General features: G+C 36.6%; 1 protein-coding gene across 5 annotated transcripts in view; it reads right to left on the reverse strand.

The window, feature by feature from the left end:
• Nucleotides 1-21,432, reverse strand: part of VCAN (versican) — a 113,320-nt gene that overhangs the window by 77,993 nt on the left and 13,895 nt on the right. For all 5 annotated transcript variants that reach the window (XM_078365881.1, XM_035291249.3, XM_035291250.3 and 2 more), the window contains exons 3-5: nt 17,082-17,456; nt 13,878-14,052; nt 13,666-13,793 (exon numbers count right to left, since the gene is read on the reverse strand). In XM_078365881.1, the coding sequence (XP_078222007.1) occupies nt 13,666-13,793; nt 13,878-14,052; nt 17,082-17,456 (678 nt within the window). The remainder of the gene's footprint in view (nt 1-13,665; nt 13,794-13,877; nt 14,053-17,081; nt 17,457-21,432) is intronic.

Raw genomic sequence — 21,432 nt, forward strand, 5'->3', positions numbered from 1 at the left:
TGTAAATCCAGGCTTGGTCCAAAAATGAATGGTCATAGAAGGATGCATCTGAAGATAAAATCTAATGCCTAGAGGCAAAGTCAAATCAGGAACCCAAGGAATGGACAAAAGAGAAAACCACTGACCACAGCAAACATGGGAAATCAAGCAAATCAAATAGGCACGTTTGCTTAGTTGCTCTCTCTCAACATGATTTAATTGGCCCAGCTGTGTAAGCTCCTACCCAGAGGGTATCTTAATGCCAACTTTTTGTCTCTTATGTGAATAATAAAAGTTCTTCCTGAGTTTTTATCACAGGACAACTTTAGAGTTAGACCGGGGATGCACAGCTTTGATGAGAGAAAATGTCTATCTTATTAGCATAGAACAAGATTGTGTTCTATCTCTGCTTCCGGATACCTGTACCTGAACAATTTAATGTATTTTAGATTTGCTGGATAGTTGCTCTCCTGGAAAACAAGCATCTTTTTTTGTAGTTTGACAAGAAGCCTATTCATTAAAAAGTTCCAGGAGTAGCCTCATCAAAGCAGCTACATGGATAGGATGATTATCAAACTTGTAATAATAGTACAGATTTGGAACATGTTTCTAAATGTTACCTATTCATGAGAGAATATTTTATTTTTCTCTAATTAAAAACAGTAAATAAAATGTAAAGTGATATCATTTGGTTGTGTCCCCACAGAAATCTCAACTTGAATTGTACCTCCCAGAATTCCCATGTGTTATGGGAGGGATCCAGGGGAAGGTAACTGAATAATGGGGGCTGGTCTTTCCTGTGCTATCCCCATGATAGCAAATAAGTCTCACAAGATCTGACGGGTTTATCAGGGATTTTCTGCTTTTGCTTCTTCCTCATTTTCTCTTGTTGCCCCCATGTAAGAAGTGCCTTTCACCTCCCACCATGATTCTGAGGCCTCCCCAGCCACGTGGAACTATAAATCCAATTAAACCTCTTTTTCCTCTCAGTCTCGGGTATGTCTTTATCCGCAGTGTGAAAACAAACTAATACAGTAAATTGGCCTTGGGAACAAAGACCATAGGAACAAACTAATACAGTAAATTGGTACCAGTAGAGTGGGTGTTGCTGGAAAGATACCCAAAAATGTAGAAGCAATTTTAGAACTGAGTAACAGGCAGAGGTTAGAACAGTTTGGAGGGCTAAGAAGAGAAGAAAATGTGGGAAAGTTTGGAATTTCCTGGAGACTTGTTGAATGGCTTTGCCCAAAATGCTGATAGCGATATTGACAATAAGGTCCAGGCTGAGTTGGTCTCAGATGAAGATGATGAACTTGGGGCTGGAGGAAAGGTGACTCTTGTTATGTTTTAGCAAAGAGACTGGCAGTATTTTGCCCCTGCCCTAGATATATGTGGAACTTTGAACTTGAAAAAGATGATTTAGGGTATGTAGCAGAAGAAATTTCTAAGCAGCAGAGCATTCAAGAGGTGACTTTGGTTCTATTGAAAGCATTCAGTTTTACACAGGAAGCAGAGCATAAAAGTTTGGAAAAACTGAAGCTTGACTATGCAATAGAATAGAAAATCCCATTTTCTAGGGAGAAACTCAAGCTGGCTGCAGAAATTTGCATAAGCAGCAAGAAGCCTAACGTTAATCCCCAAGACAATAGGAAAAATATCTCCAGGCCATGTCAGAGACCTTCACAGCTGCCCCTTTCAGCACAGGCCCGGAGGCCCAGGAGGAAAAAAGTGGTTTCTTGGGCTAGGCCTAGGGTCCCCATGCTGTGTACAGCTTGGGGACTTGGTGCTCTGTGCCCTAGCCACTCCAACCATGGCTGAATGGGGCCAATGTACAGCTCAGGCTGTGGCTTTAGAGGGTGGAAGCCCCAAACCTTGGCAACTTCCATGTGGTGTTGACCCTGAAGGTGCACAGAAGTCAAGAATTGAGGTTGGGAACTTCTGCCAAGATTTCAAAAGATGTATGGAAATGTCTGGATGTCCAGGCAGAAGTTTGCTGCAAGGGTGTGGCCCTCATGGAGAACCTCTGCTAGAGCAGTGCAGAAGGGAAATATGGGGTTGGAGCCCCGAGACAGAGTCCCTACTGGGGCACTGCCTAGTAGAGCTGTGGTAGAAGAGATCCAGCATCTTCCAGAACATGGAATGGTAGATCCACTGACAGCTTGCACTGTGCACCCAGAAAAGCTTCAGACACTCAATACTAGCCCATGAAAACAGCTGGGAGGGAGGCTGTCCCCTGCAAAACCACAGAGGCAGAGCTGCCCAAGACCATGGGAACCCACCTCTTGCATCAGCATGACCTGGATGTGAGACCTGGAATCAAAGGATATCATTTTGGAGCTCTAAAATTTGACTGCCCCACTGGATTTCAGACTTGCATGGGCTCTGTTACCCCTTCGTTTTGGTCAATTTCTTCCATTTGGAATGGCTATTTACCCAATACCTGTACCTGCATTGCATCTAGGAAGGAAGTAGCTTGCTTTTGATTTTACAGGCTCATAGGCAGGAGGGATTTGCTTTGTCTCAGATGAGACTTTGTACTGTGGACCTTTGGGTTAATACTGAAAAGAGTTAAGACTTTGGGTGACAGCTGGGAAGGCATGATTGGTTTTGAAATGTGAGGACATGAGATTTGGAAGGAACCAGGAGTGGAATGATATGGTTTGGCTGTGTCCCCACTCAAATCTCAGCTTGAATTGTATCTCCCAGAATACCCACATGTTGTGGGAGGGACTCAGGAGGAAGTAATGGAATTATGGGGCTCATCTTTCCCTTGGTATTCTCATAATAGTTAATAAGTCTCACAAGATCTAATGGGTTTATCAGGGGTTTCTTCTTTTGCTTCTTCCTCATTTTCTCTTGCTGCCACAGTGTAAGAAGTGCCTTTTGCCTCTTGCCATGATTCTGAGATCTCCCCAGCCATGTGGAACTATAAGTCCAATTAAACCTCTTTTTCTTCCCAGTCTTAGGTATGTCTTTATCAGCAGCATAAAAACAGACTAATACGTCAGGAAATATACCAAATACCTTTTATAAAAACAAAATGATGCATTATTTAAGATGTCAGATTTAAAGTAAGCTAGATTGTTATAATAAGAATTCATCAAGGTATATACATATTCAGATTAGTGTACATGTAAATATGATGTAGAACAGGGCCTTTCATGCATAGGATACTTTGCATATTCATATGGAAAACATATGCAGTATCTTAAGCCACAGTTTTCCAAAATTTTCAAGTTAAAAACTTATAACTTTGGCATATTTCTGTTATTTCAACTTTCCAGGGATGCCCTAGAAGAAACTGGAAAACATGTTGTGATACTTTGATACCTGGTGACATTCTACAAACTAAATTTATCTTAATTGTGGGAATTAACATCAGAAATATGAAGGGGAGAAATACTCTAATGTGACCAGCTGCTACAAGACTCCCAAGAAAGTGGACCATGTATATATTTTTTCACAATTCTGTTTGCTAAATGGAAAAACTGCTTCTTGGCAGACTCAAACATGACACATACTGAAATGGCAAGCAGTGATGAAAACAAATCAAAACATTAAAAATGACCCACAGTGTTCAAAAGCTAGAGTTTATACTCAGGAGTCACTCAACAGTATGATTAAAGAGCCTAAGTCTAATGTAAAACCGGGATAGGATCTTTCTCTTCCACTGACAATTCTTGCAATCACCAAAGTGGAAGGAAGACTTAATCACAGATAATTACACAATTCTTTCCTGGACTGCAGCGGAGGGGCTGCTCTCTGTGGCAGTCAAAGCTGAGATCTCACCAGTTTTCTAGCGGAGTATATTTGCTGGGTGCTGTGATACATGATTATGCTTCTTCTGTTCATTGTGCTTATAGCTCTACTATACTCAACTGTTTGGTCTGAAAATCAGTTCTTATAAACTAATTTATAATTTCCTTTCTCCATTTGGGACCAGCATTCCCTACTTTTTGTTTTGTTTTGTTTTTTTACTATAAAACTTCAAGATTTGTAAATGTTTTTACATTTCCTTGCTATCTGGGTCAAAATAGTATATAAATAATAAATGTATGCAAAAGTAAATGGGATGAGTAAGCTTGAAGTAGTTACATGAAATAAGCTTCTAAACACCCAGATGATAAAATCACTAACAGAATATATCAAGTAACAAGGTGATAGCAACAATTCAATAAAACAATTAGCTTTGAAGTGTTGGACTTTTAAGCTTTTCCAACACTTTCTTTTTCTTCTCTCTCTCTCTCCCTCTCTCTCTCTCTCTCTCTCTCTCATATTTTTGTCTGTATCAATATACATAAGATCAAAGCAGGAAAAACTAATGCTCATTATCCACTGAATCACAAAGTCCATCAGATGCACACGGTTTGGTTAACAGCTAATATATACAAATAATCTTTTAAGAGCTAATATTTGTAGATAATTTAAAACCAAGTCAATTTCCTCTAAGATTTGATTATTTAACCTGCACAAAGGCCAATCTTCTGTTAACAGTGACAAGGAAACTCCAGGACTCCCAAAATAACTTCATTTTAGACCCCAGAATTACTGTTAGGCTGGTAATCTTTCTAATTTGGGAGTAACAAGACTAGAAAGCTAGCAGAGCCCCTTCGAAATTTCTCCCTTGTATTAGGCTGAAGTAGAGCATTAAACCATAGACTTTGACTTTTAAAAATGTTAACCTTTAATTAATTATTAGTGTATTATCCATAGTCTACTATAATAGCTAACATTCTCTAAATCAGATTATATTCATTTGAAAATGAATGTGCATATTTGATACTATATTACACAAGATCTTACCTATGTCAATTCAAAGAAGTTAAAGATGCAGGAAGCCCCCACTAAAATGTAAACATATTTGTACGGTTTTCAGAATGTCTGGACTCATTCTCTCCCATTGACAGAGCAATAGGTTTTAATTAGAGTGAGAAAGAGGTTCTAAAAAATTTCTGGGTTTCTGAGTCTTCAAAATATACAAAAGACTGAACATGTTATTTGGTTTGACAGGCACATAATGACCTCAGGTCACCACAGGAGAATCAGCCTAGTGTGGGTTTTTTGGCTTTTCACAGTTGGGAGGTAAATGGTGACTGTATTTCCAAAGAAGCTCTTTTGATTCAGAACTCCAGGAGACCCTGACATCAAAACTTTAAAGCAAATGACTGTCACATGCTTTAAGGAGTTTATATCAAAACAGTTCTACTCACGTAAAGTAAGATTACAAAATGAAAGAGACTGTATAAATAAAATACTAAGGAATCCACTAAAAAACATTTAGAACTAAGCCACAAGTTCAGCAAGGTTGTAAGATACAAGACCAATATATAAAAATCAATTGCATTTCTATAAATTTGTAATAAACAATCAATAAAAGAAATTAAGAAAATTTCATTTGCACTTGAATCAAAAATAAAATATTTATGAGTAAATTTAACAAAAGTACTGCCAAAAATAATCTGAAAATAAATGAAATATCATTGAATGAAATTAAGGAATATCTAAAAAAAAAAACAGAAAGAAATCTCAGGTTCACGGATCAGAAGACATAATATTGCTAAGAAGGCAGTATACCCCAAATTGATCTAGAGAGTCAATACAATCTATAACAGAATCCTAGCTAGCTTCTTTGCAGAAATTGACAAGCCAATTTTAAAATTCAGGTGGGAACCCAAGAAACCCAGAACACTAAAACAATTTTGAAAAAGAAGTACACAGTTGGAGGCCCCCCGCTTTCCAATTTCAAAATTTACTACAAGGCAACAGTAATAAAGACATCATGATACTGGCATAAAGGTAGACATACAAATCAACGGAATATAATTTAGAGTCCAGAAATAAACCATCTACCTGTGGTCAATTGATTTTCAACAGGGTGCCAAGGTCATTAAATGGAGAAAGAATTATCTTTTCAACAAATGGTGCTAGGAACACATCCAAAAGAATTAATTTGGACCCCAACCTCACACCATATACAAAAGCTAACTCAAAATGGATCAAAATAAAAACAAAAGAGGTAAAACTTATAGATCTCTTAGAATAAAACACAGAGCTAAATCTTCATGACAAGGGATTTGGCAATGTTTTCTTAGATATGACACCAAAAGCACAAAAATTTTAAAAACAGACAAATTGTACTTCATCTAAATTAAAAATTTTTGTTCTTCAAAGGGCCCTATCAAAAGTAAAAAGACAACTCACAGAATGGGAGAAAGTATTTGTAAATCATTTACATGAGAAGACATGCAAATCTAGAATATACAAAGAGCACTCACAATTTAATAATAAAAAGACAACCCAATTTTAAGTAGGCAAAGTTTCAGAGTAGACCTTTCTAACAAGATCAATAAATGATTAGAATCACATAAAAACATGTTGGAGCTCATTAGTCACCAGAGAAATACAATTTAAAACCACAGATATACTACTTTACACTCATTAGGATGGCTACACAAAAGGTCAGATGATAGCAAGTGTTGACAAGACTGTGGAGGAATCAGGGCCCTAGTCTATTGCTGATGAGACTGTAAAATGGTGCAGCGATATTGAAAAACAGCATTGAATTTCCTCAAAAAGTTAAAAGTAGAGTTACCATTTGACCCAGCAATTCCAATCATTGTAATCCAATCAGTAATGCAATCACTGCTCAAATAAGAATTAGGATATTTTCTAATGAGATATCAGAGAGTTGGGGGAGCTTTGAGGGTATTTTTGATCTTCTTGGCTTGTAAGACTGCCTGCTGCTCTACTGGGGAATCTTTGGTGGCCCTGTGAGTTTATGGCAATAGAAGAAGAAAAAAGGCATATTCAATAACTTAACCTCTCTGTGCCTGTTTCCTCATAGGTAAAAGTTCTTTTAAAAAGTACCTGACAAAGGTTTCATAAGATTTAAGTTAAATAATAATCCAGCCATACATTACATAGTTTCCTTCCTCGTTCTACTCATAAAGGTACCTCACAGTCAGTATACTAAAACCACTATGCTGAATAAGGACATCATCTTCCAGAGGTGCTTCCAGGATGCTGTGCCTGACTGCGTTCCTCAGTGGCTCTTAGACTGTTCAAACACTGTACACAGAAGCAACTCTAAGCAAGCTGCGTTAATCTCCAAAGCCTATACAGAAAGCTACAGAGAACAGATTAAAAGTTTTCAGCACCTTCTAGCTCCAACCGCAACAAACATGAAGAGATTCTGAAATCAGGAATCACTATTTTAACCATTAGCTGAATCACAGTGTGCAAGAAGCTCTTCAAGTTGAAATGGGGCTTTTTAACTGAATAAGCCCAGTAAGGACAGAAATCACTAATCCTTAAATAACCTTCATCAGTGAAATATTCTGTAGAATATATACTGTAAATTTCATTAAAACTATCAGGCAATCTGAGAGTCTATAGAAAAAAATTACATAATTTCCAGATTCAATATCTGATTTTGGTGCAACCAAAACCTCTAAGAAGCTAGAACTAACCATGCTCTAAGAACTACTTATGATGTTTATCTAAATGTTTAGATGTTCATATCTAAAGGAGCTCATGAAATAACAAAAATGGAAAACTTGCTTTTGGTTCTAGGTGAGACAAAAGGATAATATGGAGGCATTAGATAAGACACAGAGGTGACAAAGCCATCCTGGAAACAGTAAAAATAATAACCTATACTTAATGAATAGGTATTGATACAAGAACAGCAATCCCAGAGATGATAATTTGCTGGGAAGGAGTGGGAGGCAAGGAGAATAAATTATCATGAGAGGTGAGAAAAGGAGTGTCTATGGGAATGAGTTATTTCTATGAGACATCAAAGAAAAGAGTAGGAGGAGAAATACAAAGAAGAAAATATAGTATCTTGGTGATTAAATAATGGTAAAAAGTAGATCTTTATGAATTTGGTAAATAAAGCAAAGCATTTTTTACAAGTGTTATAGAAATGGAAAGGTGATGGTAGAAGGCAGCTTCTAAAAGAGACAAAAGTTGGAGAAATACTATAAGTACCATCAAGTATTTATTGATTATTATGTGTCTGTGATGGGAACAGGCTCTTGATTGCAATTGAGAAAGATATAGAAGTTTATGGTCTTATCTCTACTAGGAGCTTAAAATAATTTTGCTGAAATAAAACAGATATATAACATTTTGTGTTTGATGAACACAAAGAAACCAGAAAACAGTTAAGCAATAAATCACATCAAACTAATTCTAAGTAAAGTAGAAGGTCAGAGTCAAGAAATTTCAGTGTGAACTGCAACAGCCAAAGAGCGGATCCTGGAAGCAGTAAGTCTTTAAGCACAGGTGAAATCACAATGCTGAAAACATGAGGGGTGTGTGCTCACTGAGATGAACAGAGCAGACATGCAGGCAGGAGCAAGCAAAGGGTCTGTGGAGGGCCAGATGCACATGTGTGGAGTCCCACTGAAGAGTGTGAAAATCGAGGTTGAATAGACTGCAGTAGGGCAGGTTTTAGGGGGTTTGGAGAGTTTTTGCTTTTGGATGAAGCCAACAAAATGAAAGCACAATGTTAAGGAGAATTATACGGCGTTGGTGTTTAAGTGTTTTGATGGTAGTAAAACAGATCCCCTCAAGGACTCTTAAAGTCATGGGGACTATTTGTGACAACCAAAACCAAAAATGAAACACAAAAATGATTCACAAATTAGAAATATGGGTATGAAATTCAGAAGAGAATTTGGGGGCTAAACATGCAAAACTAGAAATTAACATCTTCATTGTTCACGTATTTGTTCTTTTGGTATTCTTTCATGCCCATATGTCCCACAAGACTTTTGGTTTAAAATTTATGCACAAGAAAAAAAATGAAATTAAACAAACTAGTAAGAAAATTAAAGCAATGAAAAAATCAGGAAGCAGATAAGATACTGATGGAGCCTGGTGAAGTATGAAACTATCCAGGAAATAAGTATAAAGCAATGTGAGTAGGGAGGCATCAATGGTTTGTAAGTTAATTCACTCCCTCATTTATGCATCTCCACCTATGGAGCACGTACTATATGCCAAGGACACATTAGGGATACAAAAATGAATTTCTTTGTTTCGTTCTTTCCCCACATCCATATTTAATAGGAGAGGGAAGTATAAGCAAATATTTTCAAGAGGGTAATTATAGTTGCACATTCAAGATTCAGAGATGGTAAAGATGAGAAGGATCAACTAGGTCTTCAGGAGGAAATATGAGATGAAAGAGAGTGTTCACATTATAGGCCTGTCAAAGTGCTGGGAAGCTTGTGTAAAAAAACAAACAAAAACAAACAAACAACAAAAAAAAAAAAAACAGGGAATTGAAATAGTAGGGTAGGAGTCAACCCAAGTGACATAAATACCCAAAGGCAGGGCTACATAGAAAATGCAGGCCAGATGTGGTGGCTCACGCCTGTAATCCCAGCACTTTGGGAGGCCGAGGCGGGTGCATCACGAGGTCAAGAGATTGAGACCGTCCTGTTCAACATGGTGAAACCCCGTCTCTACTAAAAATATAAAAATTAGCTGGGCATGGTGGCGTGCACCTGCAGTCCCAGCTACTCAGGACGCTGAGGCAGGAGAATTGCCTAAACACAGGAGGTGGAAGTTGCGGTGAGCCGAGATCGCGCCATTGCACTCCAGCCTGGTTAACAAGAGCGAAACTCCGTCTCAAAAAAAAAAGAAAATACAGAGCATAAGAGTGTAGGCCTATGTCACGGAGGAAAAGAGCTCCTGAACCAGCCATTTGTCAGGTCTGGGGATAAGACTGGAAGGACTGACTCATTTGCAAGGAAACTAAATGGGTCAACAATGAAAGAAGGTAGCCCGATCTCATCTGCGCTACTCCAATGTATCTGCAGGGTGAATTAAATACCTAAACAAAGAAACTTATTTTTTAAAGTACCAGCTACCATCAGGAAACCAAACAGTCTATTAATTTCATTCCTAAATAATTCTGATCCTTTACCTAATTTCTTGAGCCATTTAATCATCTCAACTCTGCATTAAAACCCTCCCAATGTTTTCCAAATCTGTCTTACAGGGAAACAAAGATTAAAATTCCTAATAAGGATTATTTTGTGGATCTTAATTTCTAGATTCTTGTTTTAAAATTTTAATTCCATTAATATCTATTACTGACTGAATCATGTCTAATAAGCCATTATAATTTCCAAATCATTTCTAAGAACACAAGCTGATATTGAAATGTTCGCTAGTGAATAGGCTTTGAAAAACAGAAGTGAGTATTCATTGAATATGCATAACTGTTATAATCACCACCTTAGAAAAAGAACCCTACTAGGTTCTTCTCCCAAAACTGGCAGGATTTAATGTAGTGCAATTACTTACATTTTATAGAGAAACACATGTGTCAGGAAAATATGACATTATAAAACAAGAAAGGAGGGAAAAAAAGGTCAACATTATGTCAACTAAGTATCTTCCACAATAATTAAAACAGAAAATTAATTGCCTTTTTGAGCAACATTTCATCTTATACTTAATTGGCTTTTTCATCAGACCATCTGGCTTCTGATCTAAAGTAATTGCACCTTGGTTCATAACTCCTGTGTGTGTATCCCATCACATGCATTCAGAATACATCAAATCTAACTTTTACTGTCCCCATCATTTTTCAAACACACACACACTTGGCTCCCTTAAATACAAAAATAAAATATAGGTGGGAATTATTTGACTCATGAAGTTAGCAAGTCCTCTTATGAGGAATCTTGACTCAACTTCAAATAATCTTTTCTCAACGTGGCAATTGAAATACCAGATGTAATTTATGTAGTCAATTTTCCACAAGAATTTTTTATCAGTTCACTCATTAGCCAATGGTCTTTACTTCAAAAGGGAAGACATATATATATACTTCAGTTAAGAAATGAGAGAAGCCTTACAAGAATGATTTTGTGATCTTCCTCTTACCTCATCATCTATAAAAGTTACCTTTAACCCCCATTCCTGCTGACTTTCAAGCCAAGAAAGAGAAGAGCAGTGTTCAAAGATTTGATACTTAATCCAAGGGCCAATAAACAAGGAGGAAAATAATGTCATGAACAATGTTGTTGTAAACATGCTGAATATCTTCCAGAATTGTCAAGTTTCTTCTATGAAACAAATGCCTTGTTACCTTGCTGACACAAATTTCAGCCAGTGCTTGAATTAATATTTGTACTGACTTTTACATTTCTCTTCCAATTTTCCATACTAAAACAAAAAGATTAAAATTCCATTGATTTGGTATAAAGACCCTAAGGAAAGTTATGCTAGATTCCACATTAAAAGTTTTCAGCCACCAAATATGTAGATTTATACAAAATAACTTTATAAAATACATTGTATAAATGTATTAGGCATAACATTTGCCTTAGAAGTGACTGTGTTTGTGGAAGTAGGAGAGGACAGCTATGAGACTAGTAAATCCTTCATCACGGGAGATATGCAGACATCCTCTCAGCTCCTCTTCTGACAGAGTCCAGTTCCTGAACACTGGTTATGATACTATGAACAGGTTCTAGGGAGCCAGCAGTCAGTGAGGACAGTGTGGCTAGGAAATCCCTAGAAGGACTCCCACCACGAAGACTTGTCAAAAGTTCTTCAAACAGTACTTGCAGAGGCCCTGAAATTTCTGGGACTTCTACAACGTCCCTCTCTGGGCTTGAAGAAATTATTTTGAAGTTGGGCAATCTTACAGTTTTAGAGAGCTAAGAGCTGATAGTACCTCTATCAGGGTAAACTGAAGAACGAACACATGATGGATCACAAGGGCTCTCCAGCTGGTGGCATCATGGATGTCTTTCCACCAAGGAATCTGGCTTGAGATATTTGAATCAGGCCATGAAAGCACACGATTTAATAATATTTGGTTAAGATCTTTTAGGTTAGTCAGAACTTACATATAATTTTGCAAAAACTACCTCTGGATCATTTCTAGTATTATCAGCATTTCAGATATTTTTTATAATTATCACCCTTACAGATATTACACCAAATTAAAACAATAGTGATACAAATTTCCACCTTACCAAAATAGCAATAATTAAATTTATTTCCTAGATTATTTAATCAGATTCCCCTACCAACTATCTTCTATTCTATATTTTAAAATCAATTAGAATAAAGGCAAGAGAAAAGCTCTAGTTTTACATATTTCAACCATAGCTTGGATGTTATGTTTTTCCTTTGCCTATATACAAAAATAAAAGTTGCTCACATCCACACTTTCAGTTTAGAAAACACATTTGGCAATCTTTAGTGATAGTGATAACAAGAATGCTAAGATACTCAAGAACCACACCGAAGCACCCTTCTTGAAAGCAGGCCTTCCATTGCAAATTTAGTTGAGGCATTAGGAAAATATAAGTTGCTTATAATCTAGTTTTCAGGTTCTAAGGCTGCTTATTCAATTCACAGAATCATGGAATCACAGAATTTTAATGTTGAAAGGGACCACAGAAATTATCTAATCCAACCTTTTCATTTTAAACATAAGAAAATTGAAATCATTCTTTTTATGTGCACCTAGTCAAAATTAAAATTAGAATTTAACATTATTATCTATACCTTTAGGATTCTAACAATAGCTGTTAATACAAATGAAAATCCATTTCAAAATTCATAGAAACTGCTATTCTGTGTGCCTTTATTTTATTTATTTATATATTTTTTGAGACAGGGTCTCACCCTGTCACCCAGGCTGGAGTGCAGTGGCGCAATCTCGGTTCACTGCAGCCTCCACCTCCTCGCTCAAGTAATCCACCCCTTTCAGCTCCCCACACTCCACCCACCCACCGAGTAACTGTGACTATGGGTGCATGCCACCACACCTAGCTAAATTTTGTTTTTTTGTAGAGACATGGTTTCACCATGTTGCCCAGGCTGTTCTCAAACTCCTCAACTCAAGCAATCTTCCCACCTAGCCCTCCCAAAATGCTGGGATTACAGGTGTGAGCCACTGTGCCCAGCCCCCTGTGCCTTTATAGTAAAACTGCACCACTCCTTTTAGATAATGTCGGTACTACTGAACTCAAACTGGTCTTTAAGAATCTCTAATTCAGGCAAAGGAGAAATGACACTGCCAAAACCAGACTGTAAGCAACTTAAAAGCAAGGGCTATAGCTTAACTAACTTCATATCTCATGTAACTAGCAGAGTACCCAAAAAAAATTACCGTAGGTGATTTTTAATGTGTTGATTGATTTAATGTATTGATTGGTTGAATGAATGAAGGATTGCTCTGAATATCAGTGTAACAAAATAGGAAGGGAAACTTGAAAACCCCTGCTGGGCTAGTTTACAGAGTTATTTAGTTGAGCTCTGGGGTATTTGTCTGCACTTGGATTCACAGTGGATTGTCATTACATGATTTTTATCTTATGCTCTCACCAGAATAGGTACCACCCTTACAGCTTTCTATTCTTAATGCTCTAAAAGTGTACTGGAAACAGTCCAAAAGCAGCATGACTGTAAGAAAACCTGCCATTAACTGAAGACATTTCTAACCTGCATAACCATTTACACACTTCTCCTTCCCTTTCCACTTTAATTTCGGCTTATTTTACCACAAAATCATATAGTCATATAAACAAAATGCCACCGTTTGGAATCCAAACAAGCATGAAGACTTGCTCTATTCCAATGCACTTCTGGTCTTCCCTCAATTTTCTCAGTTCATATGAAGATATAGAGACTCAAACATCTTACCATCCAGATGATCCACATAACAATACACATCATAAGTTTCCTGGGGAGAACGGAATCCATAGGTCCTGACTCCTTCCTTTCCCATCATATCTCCATAACAGCCTTCTCGGGGAGTCCGGATGGGATATCTGGGGAAATAAATGGCTAGTTAGTGGCACTTTCTTCTCACTCTCAAGTTAATAATTAAGGCCTGTGGCCCCCAGACCCCTTACCTGACAGTCTGATCAGACAGCCAGCCTGCGTCACACTGCTCAAATCCATCTTCATAGGCAGCAAAGAGCTGCTCTGGAGTTGCTATGACCGCCCCAATGTCCAAACAAGCTTTCTGAGCAGCCTCAAAATTCAGTGTGTACCTGCTGGTTGCCGCCCTATAGTGAAACACAACCCCTGCAAAAGCAACAGCAAACAATTGCTAGCCTGTTCAAATTTCCCACTGAACTGTGCAAAATTTCTCATTGGAGCAATGTATCAACTTAATTGGTTACACAATAATACTATCATAATTATTTACTTTTACTTTATGCAGCATTATGCAAAATTATGTTGATTTGAGGGGCTCCAAAAATGCCATTCATCTAGGCATCCCATTCTGCTCCATCAGAAAGTTTTCTAGATGCAAGGACAAGATTTAAGTCACTAAATCCCAGTACTTTTCCTGACTGAAGGCAGTATTCAGACAATCATGGGAACACCAGATACCTAAAGGGAGTAGATTCTGCAGAAGACACAAAGACCTAAAGGGAACACAAGATCAACTTCTACTCAGGACTTTATCCAGGGTCAACCCAATAGATATGCATGAAACACTCACTTACCTCATAAAAATATTCACTAACACCACTTTCTCCATATATACAACACTGAGAGACAATGTACTAGAGTGGAAAAGACACTGGACTATTTATGAGTGAGTAGGCTTGTTCTAATCCCTAATTTGCTCCTTAGGGATTAGAACAAGTCCAGTTTTCTGAGCTTTAATTTTCTGTCCCATAAGGTGGAACTAAAATTGTGTATGTTACTTGATTGGCGTGAAGGTCAAATTAGGTAAAGGATTGAAAAATGTGGAGTAGGCCACCATGTACTATTCAAACGTTTATCATCTTCTTTACCTGACCAGCATAACGTAGGGTCTCTGCTATGACAGATAACATGTATAATTTTTATCCAAAGAAAGCCTGAAGTAAATTCTTCCTAGTAGAAGCTTCTGATACTTGCCTTAAATTCCACTCTGTCGTATTTTAGGGATTGTATAAACTAGTGGTTTTGAACTGTGCTCCAGGACTCAAGAAATTTCAAAGGGATGAGGATAGAGCAGGCAAGGGGGTGGAGCTCTGGATCCTCTCTTCCCATGTCAACAAGAGTCTCTCCATTTTTAGCTGGAGTAAATATGATGACTCATTTTGCAAGACATCAGAGTGGATCAAACTTATGTGCCAGAGAAGTCATTGAAAAATAGAAATTGAGGCACTGGGTCTTATGAATGAGATTTTATTAAGAGTCATCCCATTTAAGAACACTTTTATTTGTTGTTATTTGGGATAAACTGTGGTTTTCAAGATTCGTGCCACTCTTCTTATCCCTAGTAACTTTCTGGGACTGACAACAGCCTATCTTCCACAGCCTGACTTTTAGCTACTAAGACTGTCTCCCATGTGTTTATCCTTAGATCGTCTCTGTCTTCCAAGGTAGGTGTGTCCCAGAAAAATAACTACAGGGGAAAAGACTATCCATCTCATAGATAAGTACCTCTGATCAGTGCCAACACAAAAAGACCTGCACAGGCTCTGAGTAGATAAAATAACAACTAGCATTCATTTTCCCATTTCTGACATTTTATGATTCAAATAGGAGTTTTTGCAAAAAAAAAAAATTAAATTCCAATTTGTACCTTTGTAGAATCTCTCTAAACTTTGCCGGGAAATATATATGGTGCTACCTGGTGAGTATAAGAGATAGCTTGAAATGATCTGTAAGGCTTAAGCAAGAATTTGAATAGATTTAGATTAGTTTTATGTTGATCAAAGCTCCAAACAGTCTTCTTGGTAATTAAAAATCTTCCATGTGCACTGAAGATTGGCAGTAAAGGGGCACAAAGAGGCCTCCTCAACCAAGGCAGGGAACTTCAATCTGTACAAGTATCTGCAGTTGCTGGAATAATTTGAAGACCCCATGGAGCTAAGGAGATTAAGTGGAGGATTTTCATTGTTTCAGAGGGGCAAGGGGCAAATCCATTGCTAATTCTTTAATGATGAAAAATTGTAAGAAGTTGTTAAACTCCTTTGGGGATTTTAAAAGTGATATATAAACAAAAGAGAGAGAAATCATAGCAGTGGGGCTAACTACAATAACTGATAAAAATGTTAGAAGAACCCAGGATACTTAGTGGATGCCTAGACAACATAACAATAGATTTATGGAAGGAAGCAATAGAATTTGAATATAAAAGGGTATTCAGAAAGTTAATGTGTTGCATCTGAAATTCAGAGTATTTCCTTTTGGCTACACTAGAAAGACTTTTAATAAAACCCTTTGCATATATTTCTGAAAGGTAAATATATTATAGGGAAATGGAGGATTGAAAGAGAATCTGTTCCATCATGTCTGGGTATTAGAATTTTGCTTAATAACTTGCCAAAATATTAGGCTTCCAAGAGCTGTGGCATTATGTGTGTACCCAATTAAAGCAATTTTTCTTTGCTTTGTCTCCTAACTCAAATTCAAATGACATAAACCACCCCTGAAAAGAGGGTGAAACTAACATGTCTCACTGCAAGACTTAGTGGATAAGAACCAGGATGTTAACCTTAAAAAAAATACTAAGTTCCTGTTTTGATCCAATTCAAATATTTATTAAGTCTTGGCCTTTTTAAGACACTCTGATACATACCATGGTTTTTATTAAGTAACTTATTTCTTCAATGTAAGTTAAGATAGAATTTCTTAAAAGCAAACTCAAACATTTTAATAATCATATTAAGAGAGAAAAATGGGGGAAATGTTTTTCATGCATATATATGTCTGTGTGCATATATGTATATACATGTGAATACACACATGTGTAAAAGTTTTAAAAATGTAGATTAGCTTTTAGAGTCTTGAAAAAGAGTCATTAATAAGTCACAACACTAAAGTAATCATTATTAAATTATGTGTCATGTCTTGGAGTATTTGTTATTTTCAGTATACAATACCTTCCTTGATGGAATCAGTGAAGTGGCTGCCAAAAACGCACCTGCCTTGACCTTTTTGAATGTATAGCAGTTCATTTTTGGTGAAAGACATGGACTATTAAATTGATGGGTGTTTTTACACTCGTCCAAACCCCAAACAACAGTTACTTCTAAGTGCTATTTCATAACACTTCTGAACCAGATGTCATTGTTACACTACACTTTTGCAGATACTAAAAGCCTTACCATCCACAGCCAGTGACACCGTGTCTTGGGTGTCATCAATCCCGTACATGACATCACAGCGGTAGTGGCCCGCATCACTTGCAAGCAGCTTGACCATGGTGAGGGTGGCATCGCCCACGGGTTCAGGATGTGTGGGCATGGACACTCTCCCTTTGTAGTCCTGACCAACCTTGATATTTCCATTTTGGGCCACAAGGATAGTAGTCTCTTTCAAATCTTTTCCATTTTTGTCCACTTCAATCTTAGACCATTTGATTCGGAGAAATTCACTGGTGTTGTAACTGGGTGATAAAGTAGGCATTGTTGAAAAATGACAAGGTAGGCTGACTTTTCCAGAGAGGGAGCCCCTCACAGTGGGGCTTTTCTCCACTTTGACTAGAGGAAAGAGAAAATACCAAATTAACAGTTTTTAAAAACCCAGACTGAATCTATTCAACATGTGAATGGATAAGCAACCCTTAAAATACTTTGGTTACATCTTCAACATGTGAAATAATTAGAATGACTTCATATAAAGAGAATAGCATACAATTTCAATGATGTTTTACAACAACAGGGGTTAATAATGCTCATTTCTATGTATAGAAATGTGGCATCATTTATTGTAAAATATTTTTTAACTTAGTGTTTAATATGAACAAACTAAGTGAAAAAAAAAGGCAGGCATAAGAACTCAAGCAATTAAGGGCAAAGAAGGGCAGACTAGAATCTGTAGGGCAGGTTAAAAGGACAGGACCAACGTTAGGAGGAACATCTGAAAGACGAAAATTATGTCTACAGGTCAAAAGACAAAAAATGTTTGTTACAATAACTGTCACATTACCTTAGAGGAAATGAAAATAAAATTCAAAGAGGAAATGAAAATTAAAAACTGCTTCACAGGATTGGAGCCTGGAAAATTTTAACATTTGCAGGATCCTCTTTGGTCCTGCATTGGAGCCAAAGGCTTTCATAATTATAACAAACGCAGCTACCATCACTTTGCAGTGAGATACTACCTTCAATTATGCACTAGGGGGAAGTTGGCTTCTGTTCACCTAACCCTTCTAAAATATTTATCTGCAGAATATCCTTTGTTTAAACTCTCAAGCTTTTAATGATAAAGAATATATTGACTACAGTTTAACACCATTACGTGCAAAAGAAATGTGTTCTCACTCTTACAGGAATCCATCCCTTTCTCCTACCCTCCTCCCTATCTTCCAGCCTCTATTAATTAGGCTAGACAATGTGTTGGGGATAATGGAAGTTGTTGTTAATGCACAAGCAATGCTCACTTCATGAAAATATGGTCAACAAGTTAATAGTAGCCTCAAGGCAAAATGAAGTAATGATTTTTAACCAATGAAATGTTGTATATTTAACACTGTGCTAGTGGTCAAACATATTGGAAACACACATCTCAACATGGCCATGCTTCAGAAATGATATCATTCTCATTGTAAACACTGTGGGTTCAACTGGAGAAAAGTCATTTTGAAGCAGCAAGAAGATATTATGGAGATACAATACCCTTTAAGAAAAAAAGACTCTCTGTTGCTAAAAATTAAAATTTTAACCTGCTGGCCTGTAAAATCTTTCATGTGATACAAAGAAATCCAAAATAATTAATATAGTATTATACTTAATGTACTTACAATAGAAATCATTAATTTATTCCAAATGTATAATAACCATTGCTGTCATGCAATTGTTTAGTATTTTATTAATCTGCATATAGCTTATCCAAAGTAAATTTAAGGCACTTAATGAAATTAAATAAAAACAAAGTGAAGTGTGTTATTAGCTGTACTAAATTATCCTTTGAAATATTGCTAAGACTATTATCATTTTAGAATATATATTACAAGGGAATAATTCCACTTTTAATGATCTCTTTGGCTTACAAAGTAAATTCTCTAATTTAGCTCAACCTTAAAGTAAAACTGGTCCAATTCCTTACTAAGCATGTTCCACTGAGAGGAATGACAAGCTCCCAGATGGCTGGTGAGAGACCCGAGTCAGAACACATGTCTCCTGACACCTAATCAAGGAATCTTTTAGCTCTGGTGTTCTTCTTCTGCTCTAAATTAAGCAAAAGAAGTATTTAATTACTATCTGAACTAAAATCTTTTAGTAATTTCATTATCTTTTTAAGAAATTCAGAAAGTTCACAGAGGACTCTCTGAAAGTACCTTCTACCTATTTCATATTCCTTTAATTTGGACCTAATTAGTGAGATGATAATAGCACAAAGATATGGTTCTAAGAAGAGAAAGAGTGAGAATTTTGTGATCTAAAAATCTCCAATTTTATATTCATCATATGTTCTAGAAAATCTCATCTTCCTTCCTGAAGAATTATTTAGATGATTAACTTTGCCACAAATAAAATACTATTTTTAAATGGAAAAATAAACAGCTTATCATCAACTTCAATTCTGGTATGTGTTTGAAACCTTCATTACTTCCTTTAAAATTAGTTTAAAATAACTGTCTTCCAATTCTTTAGTATTTCTTACCAAATTATATTTCTCATCACAATTTTAAGAATATATGAGCGGACATGACATTCAACCCAATCTATCCAACAGGGAGGTTTCTGAAACACAGAGTATTGCTAAATAGCTGTGCTGTAAAAAAAAGGTATGTTGGAACAAAACAATGACAAAAAGCAATTCGCCAACAGCTATTTATTGTTCTAAATGTTTATATATGTAAGAAAATTAATAGCTTCGGTTGGATATAAATATATATTCATGTGAAGGCAATCTTAACAGGATCAACAAAGAGCTACGTGGTCAAATCTTTTGTGTATTAAATCTTGGGTCTTAATGCGCTGGGTCATGAAAACAAAATTCACTAAATCTAAATATTTTAAGAAAGAAATTCAGTAGTTCAGAGTATAATGTTTATAGAGTATGCATGTTTAAAAGAAATCTGCTACCTGCAGGAATTGGTCTGGAACACCTACAATTCAAGTAATACAAATGAATCCTAATAAAACTTTCACTGTTACCAGATGGTTTGTGGTCCAAATGAGTATAGTAAGGGAGAAATCCCTAAATAAAGAATAATCAATTACTCCTCATTCTCTGTCAGTAGATTCTTTAGAATAAGGATGATGTAAATTCCATCTGCACAATTTGAGCAAACACACACACACACCTTGGCCAAATAAATGCCAAATTGAGAATATGGGAATATATCACTCTTTCAAGTGACAATATCACTATGTAGTTCATTCACTTATTCATGACTGTGCATGACTATATTTCCTCTACTAATTAGGCTAGAGAATGTGTTGGTAATCATGGAAGTTGTTGTTAATGCATAAGCAATGTTTGCTTCATGAAAATATGGTCAACAAGTTAATAGTAGCCTCTAGGTGAGGCTACTGTTAGGGGAACATCAAAATAACTAAGCCAATGGTAGAGAATCTATGATTAGAACAGTTTATAAGATAATATAATGTGTATTGTTAAAGAAAATATTTCTTCCTGGGTTAAAATAAAGACAGTAACAATAGACAAGGTGTTCATTTACGTTAGTCGTTGGCCTCTTCTGTGACTGGAAATAAACAGAGAAAACCTTAAGATGTTGATGTATTGACTCAACAATAGTTACGACTGTGTTTTCCACTACAAACCCAGAAAATCTGTTGTATGTGGATCGTATATTTGCAACTTTCACCTCTCATATAAAAAAATTATCCTGAAGTTAGCCCCAAACTAATTACATCTATTAATAGTGATCATGGATTTACAAAGAATCGGTACAGACATGCAGAAATTACTCAGTGTTACTGGCTGTTATAATTGCTTCTGTAAACACTGTAAAGCAGCTATACCACAAGTTGTTCATTGCATGAGTTCTTTCTTTAAGTGGAAAGTCTAAAGTTGAGCTGAGGGATGGTCGTCTGCTACTTTCCCTGTAAATTCCCTTCCAATTCTCCCCATCCAAATGCCACTCTCCTTTTCATATCCCTTTCTCCATCTTCACTGGATGCTGTTGTCCTTTCCTCTCTATGACTTTCACCTTCACCTCCCAAAAACTTTGAGGAAGACAACTCTTAGGCTTCACCATCTGATTGGTGTGTCTTCATGATCTGAGTGGTGGAGCCTGGATTCTAAAAACCATCCAGATGGTTCACTGTGGCATTTAGTTATTTATTCATTCATTCATTTATTCATTCATTCACTCACTCATTAGGCAACACATAAAATGATTAAGCACTGTCAGTGTGTCAGGCACTCTTCTAGAAGATGAAAGGTCTTTTTGCAGTTTACAGTAGTCTACTTGGAAGGAAAAGCAATAACTTATCCCAAGAGCATGGTAGGTATTATTATATCTGTAACAGCACAGGCAACAAG

The sequence above is a fragment of the Callithrix jacchus genome, chromosome 2, assembly GCF_049354715.1.
Source record: "Callithrix jacchus isolate 240 chromosome 2, calJac240_pri, whole genome shotgun sequence".
NCBI lineage: Eukaryota > Metazoa > Chordata > Mammalia > Primates > Cebidae > Callithrix > Callithrix jacchus.